General features: G+C 42.2%; 1 protein-coding gene across 6 annotated transcripts in view; it reads right to left on the minus strand.

The window, feature by feature from the left end:
- DPY19L1 (dpy-19 like C-mannosyltransferase 1) overlaps window positions 1-18,354 on the minus strand; it is a 96,893-nt gene extending 78,539 nt beyond the window's left edge. For 3 of the 6 annotated variants that reach the window (XM_042969798.1, XM_042969814.1, XM_042969806.1), the window contains exon 1: window positions 17,828-18,353. In XM_042969798.1, the coding sequence (XP_042825732.1) occupies window positions 17,828-18,125 (298 nt within the window). In that variant the 5' untranslated portion in view covers window positions 18,126-18,353. Of the gene's footprint in view, window positions 1-1,654; window positions 1,699-2,909; window positions 2,942-17,827 lie in introns of those variants that run through there. The other 3 variants (XM_042969832.1, XM_042969822.1, XM_042969838.1) reach the window with 3 other exon arrangements.
- Window positions 18,355-19,094: the final 740 nt, after the last annotated feature.

The following is a 19,094-nucleotide window of genomic DNA, read 5'->3' on the forward strand; positions in this document are numbered from 1 at the left end:
TGTTAGCATAAAGAAACGTGTTCACCTTATAGAAAAGCATTGCAAAAATAAGCATGGTAAAATTTGGGATATAAAATGTTGGATTCTTAGCGATTGGGGAAAGAAGAGAGACTCTTTGGAAGAAACCCCAGGGCTATGCTTAAAATCCAACAGCCTGGATTACAAAAGAATTAGGCATGTATCTATAAATTTCATTCATTCACTCACTCAGCAAAATGCGGGCCCTTTATTTGCCAAAAACTATCCAAGGAACCCTCACATGGAAACTTCCACAAACAGAACTGCCAGAGGAATAGAAACAACAGTGAGAAATAACTCAAGAATAAAGGCATATGGTGACCTCAGGGCGCCGGACTGAGGATGAATAAAATAAGAAACTATCACTTATTGTATATTGCTGCAATATCTGGATTTTTATGATGAATTTTACTATTTTTTAAACAAATTTATCATGAAATATAGTAAAGAAGGAAGGAAGAGGGAGGGCTGTTAACACAAAACAAGCAAACATTTTAGAATCTCTAAAATAAGAGAGTTTTACGGGAGCCCAAGTTAGGACACATGCCCAAGAAACATGCTCTTCACAGAGAAGTGCTTCAGAGAGTAAACAGTTTTTACAAGGTTATATACTTTTTTACATCTTGTAAAAACTCAAAAGATTACAGATTAGCATACAGGCAGCAAACATAAGTTTAATGTCAAGGAATGCAAGTAAGAGCAATGATCGATATCTTAAAGACAAGATGGTTTTCCTTAGGCTACTCATTTACAAAGCAGGTGTATAATGTAGGAGTGGTGGGCCATAAATCAGGCGTTTGTTTTAAACCAAGTTTATGTACAGTCATGCTGACTTAGAAAGAAATCTAAAATAACTTCCCTTATATCTCAGGCCTTTAGAGGTTTTTTGTTTTTGTTTTTCCTCTCATCAGGGCAGAAGGAAGAAAGAAAAGGTAAGGGAGAGAAAATAAGCTAATAATAAAATCAGTCTCATAGGAGAATCAATAGTTGCTTTCTGTCCAAGTACAAAAAACATATTAAGATGAATCCAAATGATACCAATTTTCTTATGCCACAAGATTCACCCTATTGCAGGCTTCTTATTAAATAACTACTAAGGAACTGAACTATAAAATACTCTTAGAAATGAAAACCAAATAGTCTAGATCTTATTGCCTTTTTCTTAAACAAGTATTTACATTTTTAAATATTAAAAAATACATGTTACCTAGGAGATAGTAATGGTTATAAAAGACAGATTACTCCTTCTGGATCACTAAAACTGCAAATATTTAACTAGGTTTGTCATTTGACATTTGTTATATATATTACTTGGATCTTTCAAAATTTTGATTTTTTCTTGTTGACAAATCTACCATCCATTTCTTTTTTGGTTTCTGCCTTCAAAGACTTCACCTCACCATACATAACACAATTTGGGCTTTAGTTTCTCAATAATCTAACTATCATGTTCTGAATAAATTGTTCTCTCACTGAATGTAAATGCCATCTTTAATGTATGGAACACCTTACACCCTTCTACTTTGGGAATCCCTTTGAGATTGTAATTGGAGTTTCATTTATAAATTAATTTGGAAAGAAGCTACACGGTGATGACATGAATCCATATGTATATACCCATAAACATAGTACATACCTTCAATTATTCAACTTGCTTTTCAATTGCCCTTGACAAAAATCCTATCGGTAGAATTAATATAGTAGTTACACAGTTAATTCATATTTCTTAAGTCTCCTTTGTGAGCTTAACATTTTTCTGCTAATATCCACGAAATCTTTTTTATTACACTTTACTGAATACTGTTAATGTACTTATTTTTGAAGTGTAATTATTTTGCCATGTACTTATTTTTGACTCGTACTAAATTATTAATTTTATTACCTTTTTTTGGTTTACACTCAATTCTCTATTTTGAACAATATTATTTAAAAATAATAATTTTGCGGGGCACCTGGGTGGCTCAGTCCATTAAGCGTCTGACTTCCATTTGGGTCATGATCTCATGGTTCGTGGATTTGAGCCCCACTTCCCACTTCCAGCTCTGTGCTGACAGCTCAGAGCCTGGAGTCTGCTTCAGATTCTGTGTCTCCCTTTCTCTCTGCCCCTCCCCACTTGTGCTCTCTCTCAAAAATAAATGAACATTAAAAAAATTTTTTTAATAATTTTGCTCGTATTTTATAATTTTGCTGTTAGTATCTTCTTCCCACTTGACAATAATAATAGACTTCTAGAACAATACTAAGTAATTCTGGTAAAAGAGGGCATCCTGCCTTCTACTGACTTCAGTGGCAATGCATTTCACATCTGCTTTTAAATTAGCCTCTAACCTTCAGGACTCTGGAGTGATAAATAGGATTTCTCAAGGCAATCACCTCTCTACTTCCTCAGAATACCACAATTCTTCAGGAGAAGAACGGAAGGAAGGAAGGTACCGAGTGGCCTTTGGTGCCTTCCTCTAATTCAATCCCTGAAGCACTAAACTGTTCTTGGAATTTGGGGCATTTGAATGGAGCTCTTTCATAGCCCCCAGGGTCGATTCATAATATACTCAGTGTTTTCAATTCCTTTGCTCCTTTCAATTTAGTAGTAATAATAATAAAGCAGCTGACATTTTCATTCTTATTACATGCCAGGTACTTTTGAAGTGCTTTACCTAAACCAACCCAGTAGATCCCCACAACTATCCCATGGGGTAGACACCAGTATTTCCCCACTATATAGTGAGAAACTGAGGCTCAGAGAACTGGAGGAACTTGACCAAGGAAACAAAGCAAGTAAACAGAGAAAGGGAAGTTGAAGACAAGAACTTTAACATGAAAGCCATACACTGCCTGGCCTCTTGAGGAGGACTGCGGGGGCAAGGGTAAGACAAAAGCCGGGGCTTCCTTACCTTAAATTATCTTGCTCCCTTCTTTCTTTTTTTTTTTTCCTTAAGATAAAAGGGGTGGAAAGTTGCAATTTATCTATTGATATATGCAGCATACTTTACAGAAACTACTAATTTTTACATAAAAATGTAGAGTTATGCTTTAATTTATTCAAAATTGAAATAAGCTATGTGTGTGTATACATATATTTATATATATACATTTTTTTCATTTGAAAATGAAAGCCTCAGTAAGGCAGATACTGCCTTGTGAGCATATAATTTAAGCAGAAAGACATAAAATGACAAAAACTTCTGAAGTCACCCCTAAAGAGCTTTTCTTGCATTCTTGCCTACAGAAAAGATTATAAATGATTTTCTCTAAATTTAGTCCAGTGATCATCAACCCTGTCTATATAGTCTTTTGGGAGTGTCACAAAATTGATAATCCCTTTTCTTCCATTTTAATACACATGCTATTTTTTTTTGTCATTTTAAGGTACTGTGGTGAATTTAGCATGTTTTTTTTCTTTTAATCGGAACATTGAAAAAAACCCGAACTTTCAAAAATCCAAGCCGATTCCATAAGAAGCAAAGTGTTCAAGGAAAGATTTGCTTTGTAATCTAATTCAAAAGATTGCAATCCTATGGCTGAGAATTCTGAAAGGCTCTTATGTTTTGCTGGAAGCACTTAAATTACCAACACTCTGAAGCTAAACTGGACACTCCTTCCACTTTCTGATTAAAGAAATTCTGTACCAGATTATATGTCACATTATATCAATTTTCAGTTTCATGGGATTTGAGAGGCCTAGCCACTGAAAATTGTTCTTCTCCTGTTATTAGAATCTTGTTTACACAAACTAGAATGTAACTCCCTGAGGGCAGAAACGATGTTTTACTGAGGTTTATACCACAGTACTTACAGGATGCTGAGCACATACTGGAGAACACAGCTCAAATGAAATGTTTGCTGAACTAATGGGTACAACTTGATATAATTAAAGGGGAAACGAAATCATCTAAATCATGTCCACATAATAAGGGTGAATGTACTCTGGTTGATGGATACACACACATACACTTGTATGTAAGTAATAGATTTTTTTTTCCAAAAATTGAGTCCCCACTTACTTAGTGCAAATTTGACACCCCCACCAGCCTCCCTCTACAAACAGTCAGGTGCCTAAGCTTTTAGTTCCCCTCTCACCCGCAGCCCAGCAGCAGGCAGCAGGGGAGGACGAGTGCCCCCAGGTGAGCAGGCGAGGTCCCAGAAGTCCACCCCAGCTCAGTTCCCTTTGACCCCCCTCCTTCTAGCCACAGCTCCCCAAGGTGGCCTTTGTTCTTTTCCTCTGGATCGCTCCACACCGGCAAGTCCAGTGTCTTGGGAAAACGGGGAGGGGACATTCCCTGTCCCCATCCCAATGCCTGGCCCACAGTGGTCAGCAGCAGCAGGGAGGGCAGGAGGAAAGGAAAAAGAAATGGGAGAAGGGGCTCTTCCATAGGTTCAGCTCAATCCTCCCTCAATGGCTCCTAAACCCTAATCCCTCTCTGCCCGGCCCCCGGCCCCTGCCCGCCCTCACCTCCTCTCCCAGCCTCTTCCCTTCCCCCAAGTTGCCTCGCTCCAGCAGATGACTCAGAAGTCCAGAACCCCTTTATGAATACACCCACCAACACCCATCAGGGTTGCTGCGAAGTAGAGCCCTGTGATCTGCATCTTTAAGATACTCAGCTGAGTCTTTTGCACTCTAATGCACAGTCCTTTCCTTTCCTTTTCCACCTCCTCAAGGTGTGAGAGCAAGAACCATGAAGCCAAGGTGGGCTGCCTCTGCCTTTGCTCTCCTGTGCTAACCTGCAGGAGGCTCTCCTGCAGCCAACAGAGATTTCTGATCATGAATATATTATCCCATCCATGTTACATTTTCCCTGACATGTGTACTACGTGTAACTAGCATTTGACCTAAAATTCAGAGCTACCTTCACAAACTGTCTCATTTGATTCTCACACAGCAGTGGGAGTATTTATTCCTATTTTACAAATGAAAAACTAGGCCTTCAAGAGGTCATTTCCCCCAAAGGCACATAGCTGATAAATGGCAAGAATCACCTGGAGCCAGGGGTTCTAATTCCAAACCTCCCTTTCTTCCCACTGGGAAGGAGCTGCCTCCTCTCCCATTTGTGGGCATTTGCTGACCTCATCTTGTAACAATATTTATATGGAAAAATGTATTCTAAAACCATAATGACTTGCAAAATTTAATACAATTTATTCCTAAATTGAGGTTAATCCATACTTAAAGCATTCTAAAGAGTTTTAGCCTCCCTAACCCTCAAGTGACAAATGACATAAAAAAAGGTTAAGGATGCTCCCCTTAAATCTATTGGACAAGGTTTCCAAATCAACCTTGACAAGTTCTATACTCAATCCTTACTAATCATTTCTTATTGTTCTCAAGGGTCTGTTCAGAGTTTAAGTTTCTTTCCAGAAGGTAAAGCCACCAGTAAATAGTCTGTCTCCTTGTTCCATATCAACAATCCATCCTGGAGAATGAAGTCAATTTCGAAATGTACAGGTTTAAGCATCTCATCCCCTTGTCTAAAAAGTCTCGTAACTCCCGAAGCCTCAAACCATGGAGCCCACACTCTGGTCTGTTTTCACTTGATTCCCACCACATGCCTTTCATGCGCACTGCACTGGGCAACAGTCCCCTAAAATACCAAGTGTTTCATGATGCTATGCTTTTGCTTCTGTCTGTAAACTCCTACTTTATCCTTCAAATCACAGGAATTCAAATGTGGCATTTTGTGAAGCTGATCCTGCCATCCTAGCTAAAATACTTTATTACAGTACCTAAATAGCTAGTCATGCACACGCCAGTTTCCTCTGCTAGAATGGAAAGGCCTTGAAGCTGAGCTTGTGTTTAATTCCTCTTAATATCTACATGTCCTAGCATGACACCTGGCACCTCACTGGGTTGAACTGTTAAATGACGATCACCATGTAAGAGAAATTAAAGAATGCACCCCATTAAATAAAAACCTAAATACCTAAAGACAATATCTAAGCATTCCAAACTGTTCAAAGGGTTCCCATTACATGAAGGTCTATATATTACAATAAAATTAATATATTGGAAGAAATCATATTTTCAGTCTATAGTACCTATAATGAAACAGAGGCCAGTTTCTGTGTAATCAAGTAACAAGTGAAAAGACATTTTGTAGGATCCAGTTTAAGAAAGAGAAAACAGTTGTTATACCATAAGCTCAGCTCCTGCCTTCTTTCTAGCACCTAGATTTTTGAGAATTATAAGTGCTTTAAAGTCAACAAGTATCTAAATGCCTACTAGACGCACATTTTCCTAGAAACCAACAACATTAAAGAAATGTTATCTAACATCAGGGGCACCTGGGTGGCTCAGTGGGTTAAGCATCTGACTTCAGCTCAGGTCATGATCTTGGTCTGTGAGTTCGAGCCCCCATGTCAGGCTCTGTGCTGACAGCTCAGAGCCTGGAGCCTGCTTCAGATTCTATGTCTCCCTCTCTCTCTGCCCCTCTCCCTGCTCGTACTCTGTCTCTCTCTCAAAATAAAATAAAGACATAAAAAAAAATTTTTAAAGAAACATTATCCAACATCAAAAATAAAATCTTTGAGAGATATGATTTAGGTACACACGCAATATAATGAGAGAACACATTGGGCACTCAAGCAAAGGGCACAAAGTCTACAAACTGTAAAAAAATCTGAGAAGGCAGATCAGTAATGACTTTCTCAGGACAAGGTCTATCAAAGGGGGGTGGGAGGAAGGGACAGGGCTCAGGACATGAGTACAACTTAGGTAGGGATTTCTGGTGGACAGCCAGAAAAGAAGACAGCTACAATAAAGCTGTAGGTGGGCTGGGCTCGAACATGAAAAAGAAGTTCCATCACTGATACATAGTACAGAATACAAATTATAATGGCAATAACAAGACAATATTCATTGAGGGCCCACTCACTATATGTATAGTGTGCCAGGCTCTCAGAGCTCCACTGAACACCAGGAAAGGAGTTTGTCAAAGCTTCTCAGCCAATGGGGCCTGGAGGGCTAAGGATGGCAGCACCAGAGTCCCAGGGGGCCCGTAACCTCCAGGTTTTGAAGAGAGCACTCACCCACCCCACGCCACACAAATATTATCATTTTCTACGTGTGCCATGACATGAAAAAGGTTGGAAAGCACTGAGCCACTAAATAAAAGAAAGTTTCAGAGAATCTATCCTAATACAGTAATATAAAGTCACAGTGGTCTAAACCCTGGGATTGCATTAGAATCATCCCTGGCACGAAATAAAACTGGAGATGCTTGAGTATTAATCCAGAACCCCTAAATCTGAAACTCTAGGGATTCTTTTTTTTTTTTTAATTCACAAGGGATTCTGATGTTTAGTCAAGGCTAATTATCACTGGCACAAAAATGACTGGAACAGAGTGTAGGTAGTTGTCCACAAAATGTAACCTGAGAAATGGTTCTCTGTATTCCAAGTGCCCTCCAGCAGTAATTGTATCACGTGAGAGCTCCCTAGAAATGCAGACTCTCAGGTCCCATCCCGGAATCCTGGGCTCCAAATCTACATTTTAACAAGATCCCTCAGATGACTTGTAAACACTTTTAAGGACAATGTGTCAACACTGACAGCACAGTGGAGTCACCTGGGAGGTTTGAATGTGCTAGGTTTGGCACTGGGGGTGATTCTAATACGCAACTAGGATTGAAAACATTAACCTAGGAGGGGCGTGTTAAGATTACATTCTCAAAGACCCTAATTCAATCTCTCTCACTTGGGGGGCTTGGAAATCTACACTTCTAGCGATTTTTATTAGGAAAAGGCAAATATTAATTCAAATGATACTCTGATAGAAAAACTGTCAAAATCCTGATAGCAGAAAACAATGATTAAGAAAGGGAAAGAACTAAAATTGAAAATAAAATCCTTTTTTTTAACCTCTCTTGGCAAGAACGTCACTCCTAAAAAGAAAGAGTCCCTGGATTTTATATGACTTATAAGTTATTTAGTCTAAGTCTCATTTTTCCCAGATGTTAATAAGTGGTTTTTACTTGGTTATCTCTATTCCTCACACTTAATGACCTCATACAGCCACAACAATTACCACTAATACATCGGACTTCACATTCTCCAAGTTGCTTCCCTGGTTATTTTCTGTTTTTGTTTTCATCTTCCTGCTCCCCAAACTAAAAGTCTTTGTAGGTTTGGTCCTTTTATTGTTTTCTTCTTTGAATGGAGGAAAAAAGGAATGTACTCAATGTATTAATAGAGATACTCAGTCTTAAGAACCAGGACCCCTTTAAAATTCAGGCATGATTTGAAGACACTACTAGTAAGATCTAGAATTCAGTGATCTATGTGATGATGGCTGCAAGGCTGACTTTAGATCATTTGAATCTCCTGCATATATTTGGCATTGAGCAAAACAGTACATTACAACAGGAAAAAATTAGGAGGCTCTCAATTACAATGACAATGTCTAACATCTGTTTATCAGTTGCAGATTACAAAACACTTTCACACATTAAGGGAAAAGAACCAGGAGTCCTTATGAGTCAAATATGGCTCTTATTTTCCCATGAGGTGCAAGGTCACATGACTGGGATGCACCAAGGCCTGGAGGAAAAGCCTGGATTTTGGGACTCTGGCCACTGATGTCCTTGTGACTGGAAGCTCAGGCATGAAAATGTTTAATAAGCACATTTAACCAAAAGAATGCATTCAAATGTGGGAGGAGATGCTTTAGAAATAATACAAAAATCAAGGACAAAGGCTTATTTTAAGGTGAATGTATGAAAACAGAGCACAGAAAATATATATCACCATCCTCAAAGAGAATATAATTAGGCTATTCTAAACAGAGAAATATACAAAATAAATGTTCACATCTTTAAATATTTACATATATACATATATTAAAGTAGGGAATACTTAATAGAACAATTACCCAGCATATGGGCTTTTAAGGCAATCAATTCTAACTTCCTTTAAAAATCTTATTCTCAGATAATATGAATACAAATATTTCTAACTCAAACAGTTACCTACATTAATCATTTTCATAAAGTAACTTTCTCCTTATTGAAAAAAGGCATTTCAGTGTTTTAGGTAGCTAAATAAATACAGACCCAAAATAATATGCTAGCCCATTTAATGTTTCTGAGCAATCATAGAAAAACTGTTAAAACTTTAGTAAACCTACTGTGAAAACTGTAGATGCTGCATCTCTTCATTAGAGGGGGAAAGAAAACCTACACGTGCACAATATAAACCCAGACCCATCACACGAAGCAAAAGATTTTAGCAAGTTTATTAATCAATAAGCCATTCCAATCTTTAGATTATAGATTCCATCCCCCAAACTGCAAACTGCCCTTGGATATCACAAAGTGTACTTTATTCTTTAAATGGTTAAGAAAACCACGATACCACTGATTACTATTTTACTCTGTTTTTATACTACTGCCAAACACCCAACCAACACAATAAAAAATAATCCATAATTCAATCATCTTCAAAAATAGTTAAGCACAAACAAAATGGAAACTAACAAGTTGACCATAAGGATAGAATAGAGTGACTCCCCCAAATAAGCAGAAGCCAGCAAAGGAGTGTTCTTGCCAAAAGAGTTATCAGGTCATTTTCCCATTAATGTATCTTTGACAGCTGCCTTAAACTATAGATCTGAAACCTACAATTTGACAGATGTGCTTAACAAACCAAGGAACCTTAACTTCAATCTCAAACTTCCCCCTGTGAACTCACTAATGATGTCAGGCCATTCACCTGGCCTACTTTACTTTCTTCACATGTAAAATTCCAGTAACCAACCTTTCAGTCTGGATTTCTTATGATATTTCCATGGAGATCAAAGAGGACAAAAGAATGAGAAATGAGGTCTTATTAAAAAAAAAACCTTTAAATGTGGTGGAAAACAGTAGCACTGTGCCAGTTATATAAGTACTTTATGATGATTATTAAAATGTGGAGAGGGGCGCCTGGGTGATTCAGTCAGGTAAGCATCTGACTTTGACTCAGGTCATGATCTCACTGTTCACGAGTTTGAGCTCCACATCAGGCTCTGTGCTGGCAGGTCAGAGCCTGAAGCCTGCTTAGGATTCTGCCTCTCTCTCTCTCTCTCTCTCTGTCCGTCCCCCACTTGTACTGTCTCTCCCTCTCAAAAATAAATAAAACATTAAAAAAAATTTTTTTAATGTGGAGAAAAGATTCTGAGATTTGACAATAGCAGCACTGAAAAGCTGCATTACAAAAAACTAGTGATTAGTGTTAGGAACTAATAGACAAATTCAACGCAGAGCAATAGCATTTTGGGCAAATTTGAGTTGAGTTGTATAAAAATGACTAAAGCCTCACTCTTCTGAATTACAACAATCTCAAGTTAAAAATTTGTCAAAGTAATTGGCCAAGTAATTTATAAACTTTGTTTAAGATATAGTTGGTACTACTGTAAACTAGAAGATAAAATCACCCCATCCTTAGTTAGTACAATGAATCACACTGAACTCCTGTGATTTTGGTGACCAGGTTATTATGTTAACATTTGCTGCAAGAAGTTAAAATTACAAAATGCTGTCCAAGCGTTGATCATGTGTAGTGACAGTAGTGAAAAACATACCTGACAATCGGTTACTCTGGAAAGGAAGTCAAACACGAAGGAATATGCCAGACAAACGTGAAGATGTGTATGTGAGCTGTTAATTTAAATGTATTCAGGGAGGAAAAAGGACAATGCTGAGAAAATAAAAAGTAGTATGAAAACAAAAAAGAGAAAAGTTACAACAGTTGTAGATTTATGTACTCTACAAATCAATACTTCCACTTTTAAATTTATTCCTATTCAATGATTCTTGAATTGTGAAAGATCATCCATGAAGAATTGATCTTTCCTATGAAACTGCCTTTTACAGAATTAAACAGCAGCATAAACGTCCTGACCTAGAAATAGATGTAATTTTTACTAACTCTGAGGACAAATACTCATTAGAATGGTAACTAAAGAAAACTAGCAGACTCCTTCCTGGAAGAGTAATGTTCCGATGGTTTGGGTAAAGTACAATCCGATGGCAAAAGATAAACTAACGACACAAGAATTTAGAACTAAACATACAAAGTACGCAGCCTAAAGCTGGCCTGCTTAGAAACATGCACACAGGCTTATAGGTCTCTATGATAATGTAAGTATCTCATTAACATAAATTTTAAGACACATTAATACAGCCTAACAGGCTAAGCATATAAAACTTATAAAAATGGCCACAGTTCAAATTTATCAACATGCAAATATGCATATGTGTATAATAAAATTTTACCTGCTTTCAGTAATGATGCCATACTATGGGCCAAGAATCAATCACATATTGGTAATGTCTCCTTATACTTACACAGTCTAAACTCATCACATTTGTTAATTTGAGCACACACAAATATAACATACTCAGAACCCCTCCAATTGTGTATTTTAATAAAAAAATATGTTTAAGTGACTATGAATGTTGTTTAGAGTTAACCAGAGTCTATTTCAGAAAAAAAAAACTGGTTTTAAACATTGAAGAAACCCTTTAAATCCCAAATTTCCATCTTATTCCCTGGCTTTCTAAGGAAATGTACCGGCCCAACATCTGTGTATTAACACATCCTTAGAGCTGATGCCCAGTTGTGTCTAAGCGTTTGCTTGACAGCCATCCCACTAAGATGGCCAGTGGTCCCTGTGCCTCACAGCTCCTCAGCTTTTCTCACCCTTTATGCCACCCTAATATGCTCTCTTTCCACTTCCTGTCCCCGTACCTCCACGCATGATCCCTCTCTGCTTTATTTCCCCTGAAGGAAGAAACAAGAAAGCTAACACTTAATTGAGCATTAAATGTTGCCATTTCTCTGAACAGAGTCCCCGGGGCTTCATTTCTTCTTTTGCTATACTCACCCTGGGGAAGATGAAATACAGCAGAGCAGTTAAGAGCTTGAACTCTGAAGCCACATTGCCTGGATTCAAATCCTGAGCCTTCCACATTCTAGAGATCGTCTTGGGCAAGTTATTTAACAGCTGTGTGCCTCAGAGCCCCTGTCTGATAAAACAGGTATGGCAATCACAGTGTCATGGTCAGGCCTGAGTTAGCAGTGAATTGAGTCTAAGATAAATGAGTTTATCTAAAGCACTTAGAACTATGTCTGGCACAGAGTAAACCCCATTTCAGTAAAAGGTGTTATTATTAATTCCCATTAATTTGGGAATTAACACCCATTTGCAGGTGATGTCCTATTTTGTTTCCATTCTGACATCTTCTCTTATGTCCCACTGCCTGCTTGACATTTCTACTTGGACATCTCACAAATATTGCAATGGAAACACGTCCAGGATAGAATTCCAATCTTTTCCCTCAAACCCAGCCCCTCACCATGCCCCTAGTCTTCACGATCTCAGTGAATGCACCCTATATCCCCAGTTACAGCAGCCAAAACTGAGAAATTATTCCTAGCCCTTCCCTTTCCCTCAATCCAAGCCCAATTCACCAGCAAACCCTCCCATTTCTCTCTCCAAAGCAGATCTCAAATCTATCCCCTTCATCAAGACCAACAACTCTCTTGCCGGAGTCCTGCCAGAGCCTCCCCACTGGCTTCTCCCAGCTCTGCCCTTGTGCTCCACAGCCCATTTTCCCAAGTGTAGATTTCCCAAAATAAAATTTAAGTCACGTTACTCTCCTGTTTAATACTCCTCAGTGGCTTCCCGTCATGCTAGGAATAAAACCCCAACTCCTTAAGGAGCTCTGGTTTGTGGCCTTCTCATGTTGAACAGGCTAAGCTCTGGCCTACCTCAGCACATGTCGTGTGCCATATCCACAATGCCCCTTCTTCTCCGGACAGTATGCATCTTCTCACCCACAGGTCTTGCCTCTAAGGCCAACTCCCCAAAAATTTTTCTGACCCTAAAGTGGGTCTCTCCTGTTTTTTCTATCTTAGCCCTTTTTCTTTCCTCCACTGAACTTACTACAATGTACTATTATTCTTATTTGTTCCCGGCCCTTTTAGAATGGAGTTCCTTGGAGACAGGGGCTACATCCAGCTTGTCTTGTCCTCCCTCTTATCCCCCAAAGCTAGCATCAGCTGTAGTAGGCATTCAGTAATTGGTAAATGTGAATAGAGCTGCTGTTACAGATATTATTTATTCTTTACCATAACCGTGTGGGGCATTTATCCTCATTTTATTTATTTTTTATTTTTAAGTTTATTCATTTTGAAAAAGCATGAGTTGGGGAGGGGCAGAGAGAGAGAGAATCCCACTGACAGTGTGGAGCCCAACACAGGGCTGGAACCCATGAACTGTGAGATCATGACCTGAGCCGAAGTTGGATGCTTAACTGACAAAGCCACCCAGGCACCTCATATAATCCCCATTTTAAAGATGAAGCAAGCAAGAGTCAGAGATATTTAGGGATCTATAACTTTTAAGTGTAGAAACAAGACTCAAATGCAGGTCAGTATTGAGATGCCTGTGCTATTTCAAACACACCACACTGCCTCCTACCCAGTCCTATGGCTAACACCTAGCCTCAATCTTCTGCCTCCACCCACTTTCTTACCCTTTCTGCCCCTAAAAAGCCATATTTCTTTCCTATTATATGGGCTTTCACACTCCCATAAATTGTGGAGAACAAAAGCATTTTTACTTCCCAAAGGACATTTGCCAATATATGGAGACATTTTGGGTGTCACAACGGGGGACGTGCTACTGACGTCGAATAGATAGAGGCCAGGGATGCTGCTGAACATCCCACCATGCACAGGACAGCAGCCCCTCCCCACCCCCCAGCAAAGAATTATCCAACCCAACATGTCATCACGTTGTGGTTGAGAGGCCTTGCCAACACAGAACCAGCTTTCAGCAAGGGTGCGGTTGCCACTGACCCTAGGAACCAGGCAGGTATGTTAACGAACCAAGCAGGACAGATGAAAGGGGGAAAAAAGTAGTTTTCAGTATCTTTCTCTTCCATATTCAGGTTACAGATTTATTATGTTTTGTAAATGGCATCTTACCTTGCAGTCTTTCACCACAGGCATGCTGTATTTGCATGTTTAACATGTATATTCACTTCCACAAAGGATAGCACCCCTTCCATCTCTCCTTGAAACACACAGCCCTCTCCAACTATGCTTTTTTCTTCCCTCTTCTGATAATAGACATGGGTACAAGAAACACATCACTCTTCTCTCAACTCTAATTAAAATAACAGCCATATCAGTTGATGAATGGCAACTCACAGCCCCAGTTTTGAGAAAATAATAGACTAGGAGAAACGTGGGCAAATTGGACTGTCTGTGTCCCCGCCTAAAAGAGGGGAGGTGAGAACCACTTAGTACTAGGGGATCGCTGCCATGTAGGAATAACAGCCCCGTGATGCTAGATAAGCTGCTTCTACGGAGAGGCAGGACATCGGACTTAAAAATTACTGACATTTCCCTCTACCTCACCCCATCCCCAGATTTTGATTTAATTGGTCAGATGTGTGGCCTGGCTATTAGGATTTCTTGAAGCTTCCAGATGACTCTAGTCCAGTATTGCTAAGATTGAGAGCCACCAGTCTAGTCCAGGCTTCCCATTTTTACATGTGCTTACAAACTGAGGCTCGGAGAAGCTAAGTGCTTTGCGCAGGTACCCAACTAGTTTGAAATAGGTAAAAAAAAATCAGAAAACAGTTCTTCTAAGGCAATGTTTTCACTGTAGGTTTTTCTAGTGTTATACCCTAGACCATAAAACTCAACAGTTTATAAATGGCATTGTTTTAAAAGGGACAGAATAGAAAATCAGAGTATACAGTACATTACAGAAGTAAGATTGTTAACATGACACTTGTTTTAAAGCATATGCACATATTTGCTGGTCAGACTTCATTTGCCTATCTAAATCCATTCTCCTCCCTTCTCTGCCTAGTTCCCAGCCCTAAAGAATGATTCAGTTGGGTCCCTTGCCCGAGGGGTTCCAGTTGGTAAGCCAGTGAGAGGCACGAGTGGGGAAAGTAGAAGGTTGGAGGAGAGTATGGGGTCACTCCTCTTGGGGGGAGATCCTGCTCCCACATCACAGCTCTCCTTGGGTTCAGCTCCTGATGAAGCTCCCCTTCCCCCATCAGGCCCAGACATGGTAGCACTTTCTCACTGCTGACAGTCTGGGTGTTTCGATGCCCTCTGTGGGTTCCACAAAACTGTTCACTTTCGAAAACAGTCCATTTATTAAATCTGTTTCCTGCCAGGACACTGACAAACCTAAACAGAATAACAGACAGAAATGTGCATAAATGTACTGGGCTGCACTTTCAGAAGTGTGAGCAGGTTTAATGTAAATTGTATTGCCTACTGTGGGTTATGGTCAAAAAAGATGAAGAAAACACCATCATGGTTCTTCTTACTATACCACTGGTGCCCCTGGCTGATATAGGGAGCTACTGGACTGATACTTCTAAAAACACACATTTGAAAAATATTTCTTTTTATGACTGTTACCACTAAATAAATAGTTAATTATATCCAAAAAAAGAAAAAGAAAAACACATGTTTGTTGAATAGATGTTTGCAACGGTGATTAACACTGCCCAACAGTGGAAAGGGCCCCCATGGTACATAGTGAGTCCATCAGTGCTTAGCATATATGGAGGAGATGCAAGAAACAGAACTGAGAATCTCCAGTCAGTTTCTAACTTTTAAAAATGTATGCTTCTATCAGGGAGGTTCAAGTTGTAAAATTTCTTCCCAAAACATAAATGAACCATTTTTGTCATAGCAAAATCCCATACTGTAAACCTGTACAGTGTCAGCTCAATTCTCACTCATTCTGTGAAGGGCAAGAAGGAAGGGAATGAGGAGGCTTTCAAAAATGTCTAAACTCTGCTCCTTCTTGCAGGATCCAAAGGAATAGGGCCAGAGGAAGAACCAAACAACCCACATCCCATTTTCCAGAACCACCTCTCAGGCTGTCCCGTGGCCTCTTTTAAGCAGTTAGCAGGGACAGAAAATCATCCAACCTCCATACATCTGATGACCAGTACACCCAAAAATAAGGGACAGCTCCTTCACTGTACCTCTTTTCAATGCCAAAAGGGGTAAGTCAGGTAAAGTGCCACACTGCTCTATTAATACAAAACTGTATTTAGGTAGAAACATTAAATACAATGCTCATGAAATCCAAATATAAGGTATCTATCCAATAAAAGGAGATTCAAAGTAAATGCAATAACAAGAAAAGAAAATGGCAAGATATTATTCTATGGTTGTTACTGTAACCTCTGAAAAAGAAGTGGTGCCATTCCATATTTCACTACAAAGTGGCTTATGTTTATACTAGCCATTTGACAAAAATGCAACTTCATTCTGTCACCAGATCTCAAGTCAGTATTATGCATGTGCTTTTATGATAGCAACTAAAACTTGTTAAAGGCTTTAGACACAAAGTGCCTTCCCACATATTAGCCACCCCTTTTAGTTCTACTCCTCAGAGTAAGTAGGGCAGGTGATAATCCCATGTCACAGAGCAGGAAGGGCTCACAAAGGAAATAACTTGAAACTTAAACCAAACTTAACCACTCTGAACAGGATTTGGAGCCTGTTCTCATCCATTGTACCATGCTGCCTCCCCAAGGTGAACTTATCTAACCTGCATACTGGCAAGGTTTTTTTCAAGCTCCCTACTAAAAAGGGGAGGAATATACTGAAAATACTGATTTTTTTCGAGGCTTGAATCTACAATATATAAAAGTACTCGAATAACAATATCAACCTGAGACCATTAAAACACACACACAAACACACACACTCACTCACACACACACACACACACACACACACACACGGTGATGACTCTGGTTTTTTATGATTGAGTGGCTTCTTCTGGTGGTGGATGTTATCTCAGGGGAAGCTGATTGTTGTGTCCTATTCCTTCACCTATATTGAAATCCAAATTCTTTTGGGTCACTAAGGGAATTTGAAAGGATAACAAAGAATAAATCACCAATAGTTAAATAATGCAGTAGCCAAAATCCATTAATGTATTATATAGGAAAGGCGGTGTTACAGCATTTTCCATTTTCCAAGCACTGGTTTGGAAAAATTAGGCCCATTATCCAAACTGCTAATAATTTGCCTTATCAGAATGTCAATCAGGAAACAAAGAAAACCTGAAGTCTGTCCACAACCTGTGACTGTTTGAACTTTATTTGTTCAGCACATCGCTGCATGTCACCCATTTGGTGCATGGTAGCGGGAACGGAGGGGAGCCCTCCACACCAAACGTTCCCAGGTCAGCAGAGAGGATTAAGGCTCCAGTGCCCAAAACACAACACAACCTGGAAAGTGACATGCTGCGGGGAATCACAAAGTGCCACCGGCGGTGTCTGCGGCCAAGAAGAAAAAAAGCAGGCTAAAATTCAATTATAAGTTTAGCAACTTTCTAGGATAGGGAACGAGCTTCTACTTTGAGCAGCACGGAATCGCTTCCAACCCAAAGCAAACCATCCTCCGGGCAGGGGCCGAGATAACGGGAAGGCGGCCGGTCCGCGCCAATCAGCAGCGCCCAAGTCTCGTTAGCGCAGACCTGTCAGTTCGCAGCCAGGCCGGGCAGCTGTTGATCTCGGGGCCATTTTTTTTTTTTTTTTTTTTTTTAAACAGAGACAGAGTGCGGACTGGAAGGGAGCGAGGAAGGCTGAGCAAGGAGGAGGGGGAGGGGAGGAGGAGGTGAGGACGTCCCAGGAAAAGTCGGAGAAGGCTGCAAACTGACGGGGAGAGGGCGGCGGGGCTCCGCGGCGCGGAAGTGGGAGGGGAATACAGGGGAGGGGGAGAGGGGCCCGCGCCTCAAAGTTCCGCGTCCCGGCGGCGCCCGCGCTTTGGGGCTGCTCACCTAGCAGGAGCGTGGTCCAGGTCCGGCCGCGCCCCGCGCGCCGCAGGCCCAGCGCCCCACGCAGCCCGGCCGCCAGGCGCCCCCCGAGCCCGCCTCCGGCGGGCGGCGCGGCGGGCTCGGCGCGGGGCCCCTTCCTGCCCGCGGCGCCCTTGCGCCCGGGGGACCGAGGCGCGCGCTCGGGCCCGGGCTCCCCGGCGCCGGGGTCCGGCGCCCCCCTCAGCGGCGACTGAGAAGCGCGGGGCGGCTGGGGCGGCTTGGGGGCCGCCTCCCGGTGCTTGTTCCGCGCCTGCAGGACCATCTTGGCATAGTCGCTCCTGCTCGCTGCGCGCGCCCGAACGGCGGCCGGGGAACGGCGGGCTGGCGGGGCGGCACGGGCGCCGCTCACTCTCCGGCGGGCAGGCGGGCGGAGGGCGGGCCGTTCCCTCCCCGCGGGCCGGGAGGCGGGGAGAGCAGCAAGGCCGGGCGGCGGCTGCTTGCTTTGGCGGTGCGGCCGGGAGGCGGCGCCGGACTCGCGCTCCTGCCGCCGTTGCTGCCGCTCCGGTTGTCACGGCGACCGCGGAACGCCGGGGGGCGGGGGCGGGGACACCCTGTGAGCGGCCGCGGCCCCGCCCCCGCCGCCCCTCCGCCTCTCCGCGCCGGACGCGCGCTCCCGGCCGGCCAGCGCGCACGCGCGGACTTCCGGCGCGGAAGGGGAGCCGACCCCGCCGCGGCCCCGGGACCCCCGCCCTGCTGGTGGCCCGCGTCGGGCTCTGTCGGGGCGAGGGTGGTGCTCTCCTTCCGGGAGCAGCCGTCCCTCCCTCTGGGAGTGGTTGGGAAGAAGGAAGGGCCTTTTCGGGGCGGGAGCCTCTGGCGAAGTTTCGGACCCGATTAAGGGTGCGCGTGGAGCCCAAAGAAGCCCGCGTGGCCCAGGCGGCTGGTCGCGGGGGTGGGCTGGGCGGGGGAGGAGCGCTCGGGAACGACCAAGGGGGGCGCTGTGCACGCGCTCTGCAGGCGCGGTGGCCCCGCCGCTGGAAAGCGAGGGGATAAAAGTCAAGCTGCGGTTTCACACTGACTCCACAGTGTGTGGCTTCGCATCTGGGAATGCTGCCCAGTGCACCTCCCTCCGCTGATGCGACCAACGGTGCAACTCGACTTAAAATGGCAGCAAAGTGTCTCAGGGGGAGTGATAAGCGTCGAGGCACAAGTGTGTGCCTGACGTTACAACCGTAAACTGAAAACCAGGGGGGGAGCCCAGGCTGGAAGGTGACAAAATTGAACGGCCCGAGAA

This window comes from Panthera tigris, chromosome A2 (genome assembly GCF_018350195.1).
Source record: "Panthera tigris isolate Pti1 chromosome A2, P.tigris_Pti1_mat1.1, whole genome shotgun sequence".
In the NCBI taxonomy this organism is placed as follows: domain Eukaryota; kingdom Metazoa; phylum Chordata; class Mammalia; order Carnivora; family Felidae; genus Panthera; species Panthera tigris.